This window comes from Vombatus ursinus, unplaced genomic scaffold (genome assembly GCF_900497805.2).
Source record: "Vombatus ursinus unplaced genomic scaffold, bare-nosed wombat genome assembly UNPS02009205.1, whole genome shotgun sequence".
Lineage (NCBI taxonomy): Eukaryota > Metazoa > Chordata > Mammalia > Diprotodontia > Vombatidae > Vombatus > Vombatus ursinus.
The window spans coordinates 12,944,227-12,965,463 of NW_020948983.1; the positions used below are offsets into that span (position 1 = coordinate 12,944,227).

A 21,237-nucleotide genomic window follows, 5' to 3' on the forward strand; every position below is an offset into this window, starting at 1 on the left:
TGCTCCCTCTGTCAAAAACTGCTCTCGGCGGCACTAGCCCAGCCCTGGGAACCAGCTACACCTGCCCCGGCGCCCTCTCTGCCTCTGTCCTCCTGCCCCCCAACTGGCCCAACTTGGATGGATTTGGGGTCCTGAGCTCCCTCAATACCAGGTCAGAGGCGACCCCTCTACTTCCACTCCCCGTCCGGGACCCTCTTCTCTTGTCTGCTCAGCTCCAGCGATGGGAAAAGTTGGCGGAGGCAGCGGCGGCGGCGGCTGCCCAACCCGGCTCTGCGCGCTCCTCGCTCGCACCGGGATCTTGCTTCTTTGCGCCCGGGGCGCCTGTGGCGGGGGCGGGGGCGGCTCCTGTTGCCCCCCACCGTGCCCCGGATCGGCCCAGCGCTGGACACCAGCCCGAGCTGGGACACCCCCTCTGGGGCCCCAAGAGAAGCCGGGGCCGGGGGCTGTTCCTGGGGAGCAGCGGCGCTCCGGGGCTCCTGCCAAGCCGAGTAGAGCGCCCGCGGCTCCCATGCCATTCCCCCGCCGCCCGGTGTTTACAGTGGCCCCCGGGGACAGGGCTCTTTCCCTCGAGAGGGGCCCAGGCGACGACAGCGGGACCGGAGGACTTCGCTCCATCCGGAGGAGACGGAGTGAGGTGGAAAAAGAAAAGGAAGACAACGGTGAGGGCAGGCGCCCACGGGGGCCACCGGGGGACGGAGGGCAGCGGGAGCCTGGCAAAGCCACCCGGTTCCGGCTAGAGGAGCTGAGACTGACAAGTACCACGTTTGCGCTGACCGGGGACTCAGCACACAACCAAGCCATGGTCCACTGGTCAGGTCACAACAGCAGTGTGAGTAGCAAAGAGGAGGCCAAGCCTTCCGGGAGAATGTGTATGGGGGTAGGGTGTGTGTGTGTGGGGGGGGGTGAAGGTCTCTTTCTGGGAATCGGGGGACGTCCCTGGAGCCCAGAACTGGGAAGGAAATGGTTAAAACAGGCAGAGGACATGGGTGGAAACTGGGACGGGGGAGGGGGGAGGCTTCTGAATTTAAGATGCTACTGACCATCAGTTTTTCTCCTCTTCCTCCCCTCATTTTTTTTAACCCGGGAGTAATAATACCTCCTGTTAACCCTACCACCTTCTTTCCCCAAAAGCAATCCAGTGAGTGTCGCTGAATGCCGAATTTTTCTAAAGCACTTGCAGTTCACATAAACTATGTTCGGGCCTCCCCCGCCCCCAATTTATGGTGATGGAGACTGTGATCATGCAGATAATAGCATTTTTTTCCCCAAAGTATTAGGAACATAGAAAGTGAAGGGTTAAATTTTCAAGCAGCTTAAAATGCCTTGTTCATTATTTGCAAGACTTAGTTAAGGGCTTTGAGTATGAGACAGAAAAGTCTTTAGGTGTAGAATATCCGTGGTGTGGAACCCTGTGCCCTCCTCATTTTCCCCATCCTCTGAAGGACTGCAGTGGCAAGCTGGTGCCCTTAATGTATTCCTGTTTCTTGGGAACAAGCGGATGCATGTTTCAGGGAGAACACTACAGCATCCCCTAACAACATCAGCGTGTGTGTTGTCAGAGTTCGGGGTTTTCCAGCATGTGAATGAATGGTTGTTCTAGTCTAGTACTTCCTGGTCCCAGAAAGATCAGACACAGCAGTTACAACAACCCCCTGTTCTTCCTTCCTTTGCTTTACCTCTGGTGAATAACAGCAAATGTAGAAACCCATTTTTATGGGTGCAGGGGATGAGCTGGAAAGAAACGGTTGAAGGTGGGGAGAATAGGCAGCAGGTGGACTCTTCTTGCAACATTTCCTCTAGCTAGGAGGTGAAGATTGATTTAAAAAACAAAACAAAACAAACTAATTCGCCTTTTTGTACAAACGTTGCCACTTTTGAAGTGGAGGGTGCTGGGCACCACTCAAGTTTAAATAGAACTTGGAAATTTTAACAGAAAAGGAACTGTGGATAGCTAAAGAAATCTGAAAAGTAAGGAAAGTTCAATAGGCTGTCATAAAGCAGACAGAAAAGTATTAAAACTAGGGATGAGAGGGTGGGAACAAGCATTCAATCGGAAATGTGAGATTTTATTGTTCATACTACATACAGATTATTCAGCCTAGTACCCTTCATGATATTTTCCATTGTAATGTAATAGCTAAAATTTTTTTCCAGAGCCTTGTCACTTAAATAGCTGTATTCATTGTTAGTTCCTCATAAGAGGAGTTGCTCCTATCCAGAAGGTCATTATTTTAAAATGTTAATTCCTTTAGTATATGTTTAGGTAAATCAGGAATTAAAAAAAAAAAGTAGTGTTGAGGCAGGTAGGTGGCACAGTGGATAGAGCACCGGCCCTGGATTCAGGAGGACCTGAATTCAAATCTGGCCTCAGACACTTGACACTTACTTGCTGTGTGACCCTGGGCAAGTCACTCAACCCCAATCACCTCACCAAAAAAAAAAAATAGTGTTGATCATAGCTGTCATTCTAACATCCACAAGGTTTTCCTTGGAATTCAGCTTTTATGGAGGGGGCTCATTTTATCAAGGTTTGAGAAACTTCTTCAATTATTTGATCAAAGAAATTACTTCCATTCAGATTCTGTACACTTTTGTCCTATTCCTTACACCTAAACTCTTGGATCTTTCATGTTATAACCACTTAAAATACTTCCCCCCCCCCCCATTTGAACTTGAGTCTTCTTAAACTGATGGAACAACTTTCCAGTGCTTTAAGTGATTAAGAAAAAGCTTCTGGCTTTAAAGGCAGGTTTTAAATACATCAAACATGTAGGTCTTGTCGCACTGGGAAGCAAAAGATTTTTGACTTGAAATATTTCTGGCTTTTACTGTTATCCAAGCCGTAAAATATCACTTACCAATTAAACCCTTGCTTTAGTTCATCTCTCAAAAGGTCTTGGAAAGAGGGAGATGGGTATTTCCTTGGCAAATAACATACTCTCCATGTAAGAAGCACCCCCTGATCATTTATGTCTATGTAGTTGAGACCCATAGGGCTGCTTTTCTTTCCTTGTACATGGATGCAAACCCAGCAGGACTTAGCTGGGCTAGTGGTTTGGAAGGGTAATATGCAAAGCCTTCTGAAATGTTGTAATTGGCACTATGGGATGTGACTGCTGAATGTTTGACCATCCACAACTACCTAGTCATTGCCATTCCTGCCCTTCAAATGTTTTGTCTCTGGAGAAACAGCCAGCTTGAGAAGAAACTTGGGAAGCAAGAAAAAAGAATAGTCATTAGTCATTACTGTTTAGGAGAGGAGGATCGGTGTGGAATACAAAGAGCACTGGATTTGCAACTGGAAAGCTTGGGTTCAAATCTAGTCTTTGCCATTTATTACCTCTGTGACCTATGGCAAATTATTTGACTTTCTAGGGTTCATTTTCCTCATCTATAAAAATGAGGGGATTGGACTAGATGATCTCTAAATTCTCTTTTGGCTCTGTGATCTGTCAGTGCCCCACTTAAAGAGATCATTTACATGGAAGTGGTAGGACTTAAATGGGAAGATATACATATATGTATATACACATGGATATATGTATGTATATATATATGTACACATAGATACACATGCATACTACTGAGTGAAATATGTGTATACATATGTATATGCATACACAAGTCAGCCTATTTCACTCAGTAATGAAACTATTAACATCAATTTGAGATAAATATTGGTGATTGATGATAATTGCATACATGTAATAATAGCTAATATTTAGATTATTACTCTCAGTATGGTTATGTACTTTCTAAACATTAGCTCATTTGATTCTCATTGCAACTCTTTGAGGTAGGTGCTATTTATGGATGAGGAAACTGAGGCTGAGAGATTAAAACACTTGCTTAAGGTCATAATGTGGCTAGTAAGTGTCCAAGGCAGGATTCAAACACAGGATTCAAACAAACTTCCCGTCCCTAAGCCCAGCACTCTATCCTTTACCCCATTCCTACTTCTAAATGCCTAGCTTATAAATTTGTTTCCCCATTCTTCATTGCTACATGCAACACATACCTTTTGAAACTGCTTAACCTTTAGCTAGAAACCTTTGCCAAGAAGGGGGGCTGATTACTGTAATGCGGGTATTAGAGGTGCAAATTTATGGTAATTATAGGCTGCCTGTCAAACTCCTCAGGAGCCTTCTGTGGTTCTCATGCTTCCCCTTTCCCTCCTACTCCTTCCAAAGATGGGCTCTGGGCGTAGTTTAGTGCAGGTAACAGTTTCAGCTCATCTGTGGGGGTGATGTTCTCCCCTCTACACTGCCGCTGTGGTTTAGGAAAGCTGTTGCTAAAGTTCGTGGAACACCTTGGGATTCTTTGGCATGAAAGGAGCTGGGTATGAATCACTGTCATGAGCCTGATACTGTAAGCAAGAACACATTGCTTCTGCCCTACTCATCTTGGACATGCTGTGCCTTGATCTAATTTTATATAGTAATACTCAGTATGTTAATATATAATGTATGTCTCCAATATACATATGTATATGCATATGATCTCTTCACTTCCAAGGAGTTCCAGGATAGTACAGCTGTGCTTCCTCATTAATTGTTATTGCAGTCTGGTTAGGTGGGTGGCAAGCATTATTATCTTCATTTCATATTTGTATGCTAGAGTTAATTTAAATATTTCATTGGCTTTATTTTCTCACATTGGCGATACTTTTTATTTTATAAGAGATTGTAACTTTTGCAAATCTTGTCCATTATTTTGTTGACTTCTATTTATTGCCTACTTAACATTGTTGTAGCTAAGAGTGTGAATCTCTTCCACTAATTCTTCTGACTTGATTTGTCCTTGGACTTTATGCTTAACAAATTGATAGTATTCTTCACTAGACCCTTCACATGCATATGCTCGAGCCAGAGAGGACTCAATAACTGTTACCCTATCATGCACTGGATTTTCCCACCTCCTTGCCTTTGTTCACATCATTCTCTCTGACTCCAAAGCCCTTCTGTTTTAGTTCCATCTTTCTAATATCTAGGCATTGCTTGAGGATCAGTCCAATACTTGTTTCCTCTATGAAGTCTTCCTTGAATCTCTCCACTGCCTAAACCTGAAGTGATATCTTCTTTCTCCTTTTCCCATAGCACTTTATACCTTGTACTTCTTATTCATTTTATAGACAATTACTGATCCATTTCCTATGCTAATGACTGGTAAAGATACAAAGGTATACACACACACACACACACACACATTATACATACACATATATAGCACAAACCTTTGTAGTCTATTAGAAGTAACTTTGAAAAATATAATGAAATTGCAATACAATAAGTGCAGAACAGAAGGATGAAATACCATGAAATTAGAGAGATAGCAAGGGATGATAGGTAGAATGTTGGATGTGAGTCAGGAAGCCCAAAATTTGGATACTCCATAGCTATCTGACTTTAAACTGGCAAATCGTATTTTACCTCTTCGAACTTCAATTTCCTCATCTGTAAAATGGAGATGAAATCATTTGTTGTGACTATCTCTCAGGGTTATTGAGAGCCTCAAATAAGACAATGAATGCTTTTGAAACTGAAGGGCTGTGTGAATTTCAGCTACTTTTTTTTTTTTGAGGAGAGATCACTTCTAGATGGATAAGTCTTTTATAATTGGTATGTGTCTTTGTATTATACTTTGTATTTTTCTATTTGAATGAATTCCTATAGGTGGAAATTTCTGTAGGCAGAGTCTCTACAATCTCATTAGGGAAACAAGGTGTATATACAAACAACTACTAATCAGAGCGTTTCCATGTTATGGAAAACAAATAGTCTGAGTTCAGAGGATGAGGAGAGTAGGTCCAGCATGGATAGATTAGGGAAAACTTTCATGATGGAGATGGCATTTTTAAGCTGAGCCTTAGTAATGGTAAGTACCAATTCTACCTTGTGTTTGAGTTTACAAAGCATTTTTCTCACAGAATTCCTTTAGATAGAAAGTGGAAGCAACTCCCTTCTTGCATTTCCACATTACAACTTATGATATAGTTATTTGGGCTCATGCATTTCTCCAAGAGCTAGACTGAGGGTAGAGATCACATCTTATTTATAGGCTCATACAATCTTTTAGTCATATGACCTTAGCAGTCAACTCATAATTCTTCATACCCCATTCCAGTTCTGAAATACTGTGTATTAATGCCTTAAGCAAAGATGTCCAATTCTTAAAGATATCCCTGGCTTGGTAGTGGGCAAGTCTTTTATAATTGGTACGTGTGTTTCTGCATTATACTTTGTATTTTTCTATTTGAATGAATTTCAGTTGGCAGAGAGCCAAGATAATCATAAAGTATTAGGTTGCATTTGGTTTAAATCTGTTTTTGTGAATTTTCAGGAAGAAAGCAGTTCAACTTATTTGACCGTTACCATTCATCTCCATATAATTTGCTTTAAAAAAGAAATGTTATCTCTGGAGATAAAAACCTTTATCTTGAGAATGGAACAAGAGTGTCTCCTCAATGTTTAATAACATCAAATAGAGGCAGCTTGCTAAAACGATGACTTTGTAGTCAGAGGATTTATAGTCAGAGTATTCAGGTTAGAGTTGGCTCCATTGTTTACTAGCTGTATGACCTTGGGCAAGTCACTTGACCTCTTTGGGCATTATTTCCCTCTTCTGACTAATTCTTAAGGTTGTAGAGAATATCAAATGAGATAATGCATGTGAAAGTACTTTGAAAATTGTAATGTGTTATCAAAATGTAAAGTATATAATCTTTAAGACCAGCATTTCCTAAACCAAAGTTTACTGTAAGCAAGTAAAAAATAAAACTTGTTTGCCTCAAATTCCTTGATTTTTTGTAGCCTAATATAGTGACTCTCTAGGGTCAGGGAACAAGAACAGGGATTTAGGAGAAGATGCATATGAGAAAGCAAGAGGCTACAAGGAGAAGGAACACTCATGGGTTTTAATAAGTAAGGAAGGATCTTTCATATGAAAAGTTGCCTTGGCCTAGCATATGGAAAATGCTATTTTGTGGTGAACACAACATGAGATATGGGAAACTGCGTTGATTCTGGAAGGGCCTGAGTTTAAACCCCACTTTTGATGCCTTCTACCCATGTGACTTTGGGCAAGTTCCTTAACTTTCGTGGGCCTCAGTTCCTTCAATGGTAAAGTGAGGCAGTTGTATTACATGCTCTCCGAGATGGCTTTCAGTTCTAGACTTTTAATTAACACATTGAAGGGTATTATTTTTCTTTTATTTTTCTAAATCTGTAGAGGAACATGTGAAAATCCTGTGAGAGGAGTCGCCAAAGCTCCTAGATTATCTTTGCTTATTCATGAAAATCAAATACATTTTTGTTTTCCATATATTTCTAACTGAGTGCCTATGTGCCAAAGTGCTGTTCAAGGCATGGGGGAATGATCCAAAGATATATGAGGTTTAGTCCCTGTCTGTAAGACACTTGAAATTTCATTGGGAAAAAAGGTGAATATACAAATAGCAACTATGCCAAACATTTCCATGTTATAGAAAACAAGTACTACAGGAGATAGTAGTTCTTTTGTGGGGTAATCAGGGAAGGCTTTATGAAAAAGATAGCATTTTTAAGGTGAGCCTTAATAATAGAAAGTTCCAATTCTATCTTGCTTTAGACTTGACAAAGCACGTTTTCCTACAAAACCCCTTTAGGTAGGTAGTGTAAGTAGTATTATCCCATTTTACAGATGAGGAAACTCAATCCTAGAGAGATGAAATGATTTATGAATGATCCTACAGCTAGTGTTTGAACTAGGTTTTGAACCCATATCTCTCTTGACCCAAGTCTAGTAGTCTTTTTTTTTTCTTTTTTCTACATGACTATACCTTTCTTAAAGCACTGAAAGGTGGAGAAGGCTTTGATAGGCAGCACAAGGGGTCTGTAGAACATTGTAGCTGGAAGAAACAGCCTAGGCAAAGATATGGAAATTAGAAATGATAAGCCATAATGTGTGAAATTGTTGGGTTTTCTCATGTCAAATGAAGGCTATACTTATATAAAATCTAAAAAATTAAAATGTGTCAAAAATATGCTCAAATACTGGAGGAAAAAAATACTTTCCTTCACGTTTGAATAGTACTAAAACTGAGTATGATCTAAAGTCATTGAGAAAATAAAAAACCCTGCATCATAATTTAAAATTTGTGAAATCTAATATTTGCATTTTAAAATTTCAGCTGGTGAAGTCATTGCCTTGTTTTATCTTTTCTTCTGTCCACAAAAATGATCTGTCTTCACAAATGGATTTTCTTCTGTTTAATAAGCATCTGGTCAATGAGAGTATCAGAAATTCTGTTCAGGCTGTGAATTCACTTCTCTCCCTCTGCTTGTTTGTTTTATGTCTTCAAACATCATATGCAAAATATTTGTTCTGTCTTTGTGTGTATTTCAATTACTTGCTATATTTTTCTGGCTGGGAAGTACAGAAAATATACCTGTATTTGCTGACAGGAAACGATTGCTGAACAGCTTTCCTGCAGCGACTGAGAGAGAAGAAAGAAAAGAGATTCTGTTGGTGTGTGAATGATCCAATCCCAGGGGAAGTGTAATGGTCACCCCAAGGAGCCATGTGCCTCTCTATTCAAAATGGGTGGATATTATATACAAATGATCTGAACAAAAATAAAGGAGGAATCTCACTGTGCTTGGTTTATAAAGGAGTAGAACCCTCTCTAAAGGGTAGGCAAAGAAATGTTCCATGGGAAAACAAACAAACACCCCTACATAAATCTTAAAGTGTATAAAAAGGTAGAATATCTTTGGGTTTTCAGAGTTCTTGAATGTTATATTCTTTATATTTTTAGAGCCCTTTTAATTTTGCAAACACTATTTGATTGTCATCCTTACCTCCAGACTACCTCATAGGATGGGTATTGATTGATTTTTAAATATACTTGTGAATTATTAAGTTTGGGAAACTCCCTTCACTTATTCCAATCCATAAACCCTCTGGAGTTGCCTATGACATTATGAGGATAAATGACTTGTCCATGGTCATAGCATGTGCCAGATGCAGTATTTGAACCCACATATCCTTGACTCAAGGTTGGATCTCTATCAATTATATTGTACTGCCTCACTTTGTAGTTAACTTCCTTATCTAAGGTAGAACAAGTGGGCTTTGACACCTTCAGCAGTTTGCTTAGTGGAAATGATGCAATGAGATCCCAAGACTGTTGACTTCCATCTGTGAGGTCCGTGAATTGTAGATTCTTGTAAGGGCCCATTGCCCTCCTGCTAGACAGTGAGAGACAATGAAAAGAGCATGGATCTTAATTAACACTTTGCTACTGAGTCATTGGGTAACTTTGAATAAGTCTGTTAACATCTCTGACCCTCAGTTTCTCATCTACATAGTAAAGATATTAGATGATCCCTTCTTTCTCGAAGTTTCTTTAAATCTATGATTCATTTCAAATCAGGAAACATATATTGAGCTCCTACTGTGAGCAAGGAGTACTATAAGGTTGCTAGGTCCTGCAGGTATCAAGACAAAAATGAAAAGAACCTATCAAGACAACAGTGAAAAGAATGTAAACAGAGTTTACATTCTCTGGTGGGATAGAGAGAGACATGTTTGACAGACATTCAACTCTCATAATTTGACCTAGATTTGTATTGCTGTGCCAGTCATTTTGGGGAAAGGTTTCAGGCCTGGGCCTCCTGAGGCCTTTCCACAGCTGCTCTAATGACTTGTTCTGGGATTTTGAACAAGCAGATTAGCCTAAGACAAGTCATAGAGCATGAAATTTAGTAGATTGCAGTCTCCATAAGGGCAGGAACCACAACTTAACCCTTTGAATCTCCTACAATGCTCTCAACCCAAGGGCCTCCACATATAGGGCTCTCAAAAAATACTTGTCAAATAAATGAAGGCATAGATTAGTCCCTTTGTTAGAAATAACCTCTGGTGCCCAAATAGACACAGTAAGTTAGACTCAGGATGGGGGAAGCAGTGAAACCTTAAATACCTTCCTGCAGGAAGCAGGTGTGGAACTCAAGATGAGCACACACATGCTACAAAAGCAAGAGCAAACCTTCTATCCCTATTCCTGGACAAAAGTTCCTCTTAGATGACTTTCATAGGAAGAAGCACAGGTCGCAGACTTTCCAAAATGCCTATCACAAGTTCCCCTAGGTGAGTTTCAAGTATTCTCACTCTAAGCAAAGCTTAACCTTTGTCTTCCTTCCAGCCTCTTTGATCAAACAACCAGTTTCACCCAATTTTAGCTGGTTTCTGACCCAAAGCTACTTTCCTTCTCAATTTCCTTTTATGGAAATATAATAGTTTCTTACTTCTCATACCTTGTAAAATGGAAGCAAGAGAAGATAGGTGACTCAGTAGATAGAGTTCCAGGCCAGGAGTCAGGAAGATCTGAGTTCAAGTCTGGCCTCATATACTTACTAGCTGTGTGAGCACGGTTAAGTCACTTAACCCTATTTGCCTCAGTTTCCTCATCTGTAAAATGAGCTGGAGAAGGAAATGGCAAACCACTCCAATATCTTTGCCAAGAAAAACCCAAATGAGGTCATGAATAGTTGGACAAGACTGAAAAACAACAAAAAATGGAAATGACTTACCATCTACCCACAGGAAGGTTGTGGAATTTTGTGAAAGCTACAAAATGTTCTGACAACTCCCCAATATACCCTAAAGGTTTCTGGAGTTAAGAACAATGTCCAGGGCTTTACCGTCAGAGAATTGTACCCACATTCTCTACCCCTACCCAGTATTTGTATGCAGGTGTATTCTGTTTAAAGGGAATGTCAAGGACAGCCTTAAGGAATGAAATATAGGAGAGAAAGAACACTCCTACCTTGATTTAGCTGAGAAGGGTCACAATAAGGTCAAAGCGAACTTTAGGATTTAAATGGAGTTGGATAGTAGGGAGTTTAATTTACACATTGATGCCAATTGTACTTTAGCCTTAGCTCCCTCCTTTTCTTCCTCTCCATTTCCCCATTCCCAACTTCTTTTGGAATTAAAGGTCAGAGTGCCGAGCTAGAAATCATAAGTTCAATCAATAAGCATTTATTAAATGTAAACTATGTGCCAGTCCACACCCCTCATTTTGCTGATGAAGAAACTGAAGCCTAGGGAAGAAAAGACTTGCCCAAGATATTCTAGTTACCAGGGAAATCCCCTCTTTATAAGAATAGATTCCAGACTTGTAGAAGGGTTTATTGAACATGGCTTTTGGGAGGTAATAGTTCTCCCCCATGCATGCTGATTGCTGACAAGGTTTTCTAGCAGAAACAGAGCTGTTTCTGGGCTATTTCTATAATCTCAGGTCACTCACCTGTTAGGTTGGCAGGATGGAGGCTGCTGCCCCATGCAACAGCTCTACCGTGACTTCCGTCCCTCTCTCCAAGTGGCTGGCCTGGAGTTATTAATGCATGTCATCTCAGGCTTGTTACTGGTGGAAGATGTGTGGGTTGTGGCATTTGGTTTCTTCCCTGATGCCTAATGACCCTGGAACCATCAACCTGAACAGCTTGTACACCCTTTTAAAGAAAGTGCTAATAAGAATCTTGTTATCAGAAAATCAGCTCATCATCTCCTGCCCTGGAGCAAAAAGGATTGATGGCTTTACTTTTTACCTAGCCAGAGCAGCATACACTACTGGAACACAAAATCACAGACTATCAATCCTCCTGCTCCTGACAAGGGTTGAAAGAAAAGGCTCTTACCCAACCAACCTCTACCCCTACCTCACTTCCTACCATGCTTTTAATCAGATGTACTCTCACTAATGCTATTGAGATTGGAGAAATCTTAACAGTGACCACCTTTTACAAAGTTAAATGGGGGGAATGACGGCTAATTTTGTGTTCTGAATTGTGTATAAAGGTGGTATTTTTAATCAGCCATCAAGATACGAGCTTAGATTCTTCCATTTATGGGGAAAGTGTTAAATGGAGTCATCCACATTCCCTTCATTGATCCTCTCCTTTAACCAAGGACACAAGTTTGCAAGGGGTGTGCTTTGGCTCTAGATACGGTCTGAGTCTTCAAACTCCAGTAGCAGTTATTCAATAGCACTTATTATAGCACCAATCACACATTTGGCACCTGTCGTATATTGCCATGAAGTGTGGCATGGTTAATAGAGGGGCAGCCCAGGAGTCAAGAAGACCTGGTTGAAATCCTGCCTCTGGTAATATGAAGGGGTTGAAGTAGATGGCCCCTAAGGTCCCTTCTTGCTTTGATTTATGATCCTGTGACATATTAGCTGTGTCACAATGGGGAAACTGATTAACCCTTCAATGTCCCAGGCAGTCCTCTAAAGCTAAGTTACAGAGTAATTGCTGATTTGCCAAGGGAGGGAGAGAGAGAGAGAGAGAGAGAGAGAGAGAGAGAGATGGAGTTATCACACAGGGAGTTCCTTATGCCAATGAATTCACAGATCCAGACACCTCTGTCCATCAACAATATTTATCCTGTGTATGCATGAATATATATATATATATACATACATATATATTCACATATATAATATGTAGATCTGTGATATTTAAGTATGATTAATTTTTTTTTGCTATCTAGAGATCTCTGATCATCTTTGCCTTTATTTTATAAATGAGAATACTGAGGTCCAGAAAGATGAAGGTGACAACCCTAGTTGGTGTCAAGCTAGAAATCTAACCCAGGTTTTCTAATGACAATCCCAGTGTTCTTTCAGATATAGTTTGGTGCCTTTTTGTTTGCCCTCAAGGATACACACACATGTAGTATATGTATTCATATATAAGCATGTATTGTTAGGTGACATGAGACATACATATATGAAGATGTGCGTATGTGAACATGTATATATGCATGTATGCACATCCAACTATACCAAACAAATGCATGTATATATACATTTAAACATATGTTCATGTACATATACACGTATACATATGTACATATATATAATGCATATATATGTATTCTGTGCATTATTTGTATGTGTGGATAAGATGATCTCTAAGGTCCTTTGGAGAACTCCATTAGATAGCAAAAAATACTAATAATATTTAAATATCACATATTTATATATCATATATTCATACACATACAGTATAAATATTGTAAATACTTATATATAGACATTAATAAATATTGTACAAATATATGTATGACATTTTATATATAATATGTATGCATATTGTATACATGCATGTCTATATCTACACATATGCACACATGTATACTATGCATGTGCACGCACATCCCATTGTATCTAGCAGAGAACACTGTACATGGTAGATATTCAGTAAATGATTTGTGTTTGAGTAGAGTATTTCTCTGGGCAAATCGAACTGACTGATAGAGAAACTGACCTCACAACCTCATTAAGACTGATTTCCAATCATATGAACTAGGTCAGACAAGCAGCTTACATTAGCCATATTTAGAACCTTCACACTCCTACCACTACCCCTAAGCCCACTGTTCACAGAAAACATTCTTGCCTCCTGGTTTCTGCAAAGCTGTTTCAATACAGAAAAGTCTTCTGCATTTTCTCATCCTGACATGCATCAGCTGGCTTCTTCTCTGTGCCTTTGTTGCAAAGCCATTTTGTTGATTGGAGGAAAATCAGGTTTGCAGGTAATTATGTCACTCTGACACTTCCAGAGGCTCTGGTCTCACTAAAAGGCACATGTGCTCATATTAGCTGATCAAACATTGACTTGAAAAATGAAGCTCTCCATCCATGAAGGTGAGGATGTCAGCGAGTCCTGTGCATTGTGGGCAAGGATCAGTTCTGCTTGAGGCAGCTCAGTTGAAGATAACTGTGAGGACAAATTCAGAGGGGTAAAGAGAACACTTCATTCAGCCAAAGATACTGGCATGGAACTTTCTCCTCTCTGAAGATTAGGAGAAATTCACCTGGTGAGAATATAGTCAAAAGAGTGCAGGTTAATAAGTCGGAAGACCTGATTTGAGCCTTGACTCCAATACTTTCTAGTTGTGTGACTGTGGACAGGCCAGCAGGCTTTCCTAAGCTTGAGATTTGTCATGTGTTAAGTTGGAACCATCATATTTGAACTTCACAGGGTTGATGTCAGGAAAGTGCTTGCTAAACTTCAAAGCCTCTGCAGAAACGAATGCTTATATTGCTGGTTTGCATGTAAAGATCTCTCAGCATTAGTCTCAGGCTCATTATTTAATTACTTTTGTGCATCTCAATGATCAGGAAGGGTTTGTGAGGAAGCATCCCAGAATCACAGGATTCTTAAGTTGGAAAGCATCTCAGAGGCCATCCGGTTCAATTTGCACATGAATAAAAATACCCTCTATGACATATTAGACAAGCAGGTCATTAGTCTTTGCCTGAAGACTTCTGGTGAGGGAGAATCCTTTACCTCCCAGTACAACCCATCATATTTTTTAGATAGCTCCATTTTTTGGAAAGTCTCTCCTTACACCAATCCTGAATTTGTCTTTTTGCCTCTTCTACCTATTTCTCCTAATGCTGGCATCTGAGAACAGACAGAGCATCTCCGAATCCTTTCACATATCACAGCCCTCTGGATACTTGAAGGCAATTATTATGTCCTCACTAAGTCCTCTCTTCTTTAGGTGAAACATCCCTAGGTATTTCAACTGATTCTCACATGTCATTATCTCAAGGGTCTTCATCAATCTGCTTATTGTCTTCTGGAAATTCTTTAGCTTGTCTAAGTCAGCTTATAGCTTCCAGATATGTCCAATGATACAGCTTCCAGAACTAAATACAGGACAACTGATGTGATTTGACCAGCATGGAGTACCTTCAGATATCTAGACACTGTCTCTCAAAATTATATTAGTTTTTTTTTGCTTCCATATCACTTTTTTTTAACTTAAAATGAGTCTGCCATCCACTTATATTTTTCAATCAAACAGCTGTCTGGCCATGCATCCTCCATGTTGTACTTTTAAAATTGATTTTTTAAAACCTAAGTATAAGAATTTGTATTTGTCCTTATTAAATGTCATTAGATTCAGCTTAATGAACTAGTCTGTCAGATCTTTTTTAGAGGCAACATGGTGTAGAGGATTGGGCTACGGATTTCAAATAAGGAAGGTGAGTTCAAATCTCCACTCAGACATTTACTAGCTATGTGACCCTGAGCAAGTTGCTCTGGACTCAGTTTCTTATCTTTAACATAAGGAAGTGGGACTTAATGGCTTCCAAAGTCCCTGTTACCTCTAGATCCATGATGCTATAATCCTCACTCTGTCACTTGCTGTTTTTGCTATCTGTCCTAAATTTCTGAAATGGGCAAATTTGATAAGAATGCTATTAATATCTTTAGTTAAGTCACTAATAAAAATCTTAAACAACACTGTGCCAAACACCAGTTTCTGAGATATTGGAGACCTGTTTCAACTTGACTTTATACCATTAATGATTGCTCTCTGGGCCCAGCCATTTAAATGAGTTCCCAACTGTGCTAGCCCAAATTGTACTAGTTCCAAATTCTAGCCCATACCTACACATCCTTTCCAGAAGACTAGCTTGAGAAACTTCACCAGAATCTTTGATAAAGCACAGTTAAATTATGTTGACAACAGTTCTTTGATCTGCAAGACAAGGGAGAGTGTCTAAAAAGGAATGAAATTTAGTCCAGCAAGACCTCATCTTGATGAAGCCATGCTTGCTGTAGTCACTGCTTCCTTCTCTAGCTGTCTGATAACTATCCTTCTAATACTATGCTCTAGAAATTTGCCAGGAATCAGTCAGGTTCACTGTTCTATTGTTTCTAGACTATATGAGTGAATGAATGAACAAACAAATGAGTGGATATATGAATGCATGGATGAAAAAAGTACATTATATTTTAAATTTTTTTACCATGAGTGAATCACTGTGTTAGACTCTGAAGACATAAATAGAAAAGTAAGACAGTCGATGCTGTCAGGTAACTCACAGTTTAATGGAGGAAAACCCATAGAGAATGCTTTACCTGCAAGTCAGATGGAAAGGTCCGATTGTCCATAGCATGTGGCAGCAAAGCAGATGGCAATGTACCATCTTTAATGTCATCTCCACTGATAAAATAGTATCAGTTTCTGATGATGAACCATTTGAGAGTGTCAAGGAATTTGGTGGTGAGAACTTTGTTTCTGGCACATAGTGGGTAATAAATGTTGATTAATTATGTGGGTTAATAAATGTTGATTGATTGATTCTTTTTCTAGGGCATGTATAGCTGTAATTGTAGCATATGCAGAGGTATTGTTTAGACCACATTTCCACAGGGGTTACTTCCCAGAATGATGGCTTCATGTGCTGGGTTTAGAAATAGGACCAGTGGTTGGGGGGAAGGAGTGTAGACATCACTGGGGCAGTTTCATCAAAGAAGCAGGATAAAACAAACCTACAAAATAGTATTTTTATATTTAACAAAGATAAATTCAGGAGAAATAGTAGAAAATGAAATCCCATTCCTAATAATTATAAAATGTACAAAATATCTCATAGTCAATCCACCAAATCATACTTAAACATAAAAACAAAATTACAAAACTCTTTAAATAAATAATTGGATGAATGTTTGTTGCTCATGATTGGGTTGTACCAATAATAATAAAAATGAAAGCACTAAATTAATTTACAAATCTAGTTCCATACTAATCAAATGATGAAAATGTGCTTTATGGAGATAAACAATGTAATATAATTGATTTAGAGGAAAAAATGTCTAGAATCTCAAGTTAAATCATGTAGAAATGAAGATGCATAGCAATTCCAGACATCAAACTATGTGATAAAGAAAACTATTTGGTATTGATTTAAAAAGAGGAAAATAGGTGAGTGAAATAGATTAGATAAGCAAGATTTGGGAGATACTATGGCATAGTTTAAAAAAAGTATTAATTTTTGAGTCAGAAGACCTAGCTTAAATTCTGCATATGATGGTTGCTACTAGTGTAACCTTGCGTAAATCCTGGGGCTTAATTTAACCTCTCTGGGGCTTAATTTCCTTACCTGCAAAATCACACTTTGCTTGATGGCATCTGTTGTCCTTTCTAGATCTAAACCTGATTCTATGAATCAAAAATAATTGCTGTCAACTTATTTTTTAAAATAAACTGTATAACATAAACTATTTGGGAAATAACTTTTTATTTGACAAAAATTGTGTGGAAAACTGGAAAACAGATTGATAGAAATTAGGTTGTCTACCACTTTATACCATATGCCACAGTATGCCCCAAATTCATATGAGACCTGACTGTAAAGGGTCATCCCACCAAAAAAAAAAATAAAATGTTGGGGAGGTGGATCAAGATCAGGTACCTTTTACAACTATGGCTAGAAGGAAAGTTAATAATTATACAAGGAATAGAGCAGGTCACAAGAGATAAAATATATGTCTTTGATTACATAAAACTGAAAAGATTTTACCTGAAAAAATTAATGTGGTTAAGATAAGAAGGGAACATTTCTTACAGAAAAATCATTACATTGAGTATCTTTTATAATGGTCTAATATCTAAGATATATAGGTAGGGAACTAATACAAAAATATCAGACAAAGAGCTATTCCACCAGTGAATAAGTGGCCAAAGGATATGATAACTAATAACTAGAGAAATGCATATCAAAACAAATCTGAGGTTTCACCTTTCACCTAGCAAGTTAGAAAAAAGAAATAACATGAGGAAAGAAAGATATACTAATACACTGTTAGTGGAACTGTGAATAGGTCCACTTATTCTGGAAACTAATGTGGAATTATGCTAAACAAAGTGATTCAAATGTTCATATAATTTGAGTCAGAGATCCCACCTTTAGGCATAAATCTTAAAGGAGTTCAAAGACTGGTCCCATGTATACTAAAATATTCACAGCTTCATTTTTTTTTTTGTGGTAGCAAAGAGCTGAAAACAAAGTAAATTCCCAATGATCGGAAAGTGGCTAAATAAATTTTGGTAATTGAATATAACGGGACAATACTGCACTGTAAGAAATGATGAATATGAAGAATTCAGAGAAACATGAAAAGATGCATGAACTGATACAAAGTGACAGAAACAGAACTAGGAAGACAATATATACAATGAGGAAAACAATGGAAATGGAAAAAACAAAAAAATACAAAAAATTCAAACTGTGTAGTTATAATAATCAAGCTTGGCTCCAAAGGAGAGTTGAGAAAATATACCTCTTTCCCTTTCTTTGAGAATAGGAGTACTATGGGTGTTGAATATAGGTAGGTCTAGATTAGTATGAATAATCAATTCTTCTGAAGTGGTTGCATTTAAAAAAAAATCACACTGCATATTTCTGTGGGCTAGAACCAATTACCATAATTTATATAATTATAACTTTAAACAGTAAGAATTTAAATACATATAAACAGTTCAGTGGATTCATTATTCACACTAATCAGGACCTGGCTATATCACATATACTTTTAGATATGGTTAATGTGTTAATTTCCTGCACTGCTTTCCTTTACCCCCTTTCTTTTAAAATTTTTGTTATAAGGAATGGCTCACTGAATAATGGAGGGTACAGAGATATATTAACACATGATGTGACAAAAAATATCAGTAATATAAGATAATTTTGTTTTGAAAGAACAGGAAGATGATTTGGTTGGAAGTGTGAAACATGGAATGGAGAAGGGGTAAAGTAGAGGCAAGAAAATCAGTGAAACAACAACACAGTCTAGGTGAGAAGAAGTATTGAATTGGGATAGTTCCAGTGGGAATTGAAAGGAGGGGAGCAGATCTAAGAACTATATGGAGGTCAAACTGATCAGATTTGTCAATGGGTTGCATTCGGTGGTGAAGAGAGTGAGGAGTCAAAGATGACTCTCAGAGTAAAAGCCTGAGTGACTAGGAGGATGGTGGTGCCATTAACAGAAATAGAGAAATTGGGAGTAGACCAAGTTAATGGTGAGAGATAATGAGTTCTATTCTGGATGTGTTGAGTTTAAGTTGAAAGTGTCAGGGCAGGCAGTAGGGAATATGTGGTTGGAGCTCTGGGGAGACCTTTTATGCATTTCTTGTCCTGACTTTTTTTTTTACTTCTTTCCCCATTTAGGGGTGTATTTTTGCACATTGAGAGGGAGAAAAGAAGATATGGGGGCACTTTATATATTTTGCCCATGGCCCTGAATCCCTTATGGATGACCCCAATAATATCTGCAAAATGATAACAAAATGATTAGTGGTACAAATGGAGGCTGTAGGTGCAAATTGTTAATGAAAGTCTGAGAATGACAGAATAGGGACTTAATGAAGCTTCCTTCTGCAGGCTTTATTCTATTCCACTGCTGGTAAGTTTAGTAGCCCCTTGACCTCAGGGAAGAAGGTCCTTACCTCTACAGAAAGGAATATGGGAACATTTTCTGTTTCATTTCTGAAGGGAAGTAATTGTTTGTGATGCATATTAAAGATGGGAGGCCCAGGAACATTTATTATTTATATTGCCCAATTTAGAATTTCTAGAGAATTATCCCATACTAGACCTACAAAGAGAAGAAAACGGAGGAAGCCATAAACTTGACCCAAATAAATTAAACTCTGCTATTTTGTGACAATGACTTGCAGAAATTTGTCTTATTATAACTTGGATATTTCTCCACTTGGGGAATGGGATAGTTGGTGGGAGTGAAGGTTGCCTGCAACAAGATGGAGGAAACATCTATTGTTGATCAATCAAGGAGGTGCATTGAAAAGTAGCCTCTGATTCCAGAGTCTCATCAGACTCAATATACAGTATATCTGTCAAGATGAGGCTCCATTGCAATGTAAGAGAGAACTGCAATTTTGATAATAGGCTAAACAGAGATCATCCTGGCAATTAAAAAAAAAGTCTTCTTTATATGCTTCTCTAAAAGCATATTTTGAGTTGACTGCTGCTAGAATTTTCCAGGTGACTATAGTAACTAAAAGGCGTCAGGTATATACCATAAAGGATCAAATCCTGTAGTGTTAGATGTGAAAGGGTCCTTACACATCAACTAATCTAACTTTTTCAGTTTACTGATGTGGGCCTTTGTGGGCAAGTGTCTTGCCTGAGGTCTTCTGCCCTTTAATACAAATGTATTTTGCACAGTCCTCCCTCACTTAAATCCAGTTTACTTGCATGTGGTGACATCACCTCCCTGATAACATTGCCCTCTTCAAGAAGGAAGGACAAACAGTAACAACAGCTAAGAAAGGAGCATCCAACCATATTAATCAAAGAAATATTTCCTTTTAGGAAGTTCCTGCCTTTTTTTTTTTGGACAGGTATTTGAATGCTTGTGGATTTATGTCCATTTTAACAAACCATTTTCACTTACTCTCAGGAACTTGCTTAGAAGAACCATTTTCTTGGAACCTAGATATTTTGTAAGGATAGCAGAGTCATTCTGTTTTTTAATGAGAGAGGCAATTTCAGCAGACAGCTTAGAGAGATAGCTTACGGAGGTTTAAGAATACAAATGCAGTCAGCAAACATTTATTAAGCATTTAACATGTCAAAGGCACTATACTAGACAAGAAAACAGTCTTTGCCCTCAGGGAGTTTGCAGTGTAATGGGAGTGGGGTGGGAGGTCTTGATACAATTGAATGCAAGTAAGTAAATGAAAAGTAATTTCAAGATAGAGATAATGTGAATAACAGAGAGCTCTGAAAAGATTTTGGTAGGAAGTGTCACCTGAGATGTGATGTAAAGAAAACTAGTGATCCTATGAGATGAAGAAGTGAAAGGAGTGCATTCCAGACATGGAGGGACCATTGGTATAAAGAGAGGAAGAAAATGAAATGTTCTCTATAGAGACTGGTTCACGGACCAATTTGACTAGAATTGAAGTGTGTGAGGAGAGTAGTATGAAATAAGGGCAGGGGAAAAAGAAAAAGATAAGTTGACAATGTCTACAATAAGAAGAAACCTAAACTTTCCATTTCTTAGACACCAACCTCTTTGAGTACATTTTTAGCATGTAGACCCTTCACTAATGATCAAGTACATATCTGTTTTACCTAGACAATATCATATATGTATATTTATGTAAATGTACTTTAATATATTCAATTGCACTGTCATCTTTTATTTTAAACAACAAGTGTTTGCATTAAGCCATATTGGTAAGAAACAAATTTGCATCTTATTATCTTTGAAAGGCAGCTTGACCTGGCAGATAGACTGCTGGACTAATGGTCAAGAGGACTTGGATTTAGATCTCAATGAAGCCGCTTAGTAATGATGTGACCCTTAGCTTCTCTTTCTTTCAGTTTCTTCACCTAGAAAAAGAACACAGTGATACCTG

The 21,237-nt window shown here is 38.6% G+C and overlaps 1 protein-coding gene across 1 annotated transcript in view; it reads left to right on the plus strand.

Annotated features, from left to right (window-relative positions):
- The first annotated feature begins 220 nt into the window (after positions 1-220).
- SORCS1 (sortilin related VPS10 domain containing receptor 1) overlaps positions 221-21,237 on the plus strand; it is a 700,512-nt gene continuing 679,495 nt past the window's right edge. Inside the window, exons 1-2 of the mRNA XM_027852142.1 lie at positions 221-435; positions 490-829. Coding sequence (XP_027707943.1) covers positions 221-435; positions 490-829 — 555 coding nt within the window. The remainder of the gene's footprint in view (positions 436-489; positions 830-21,237) is intronic.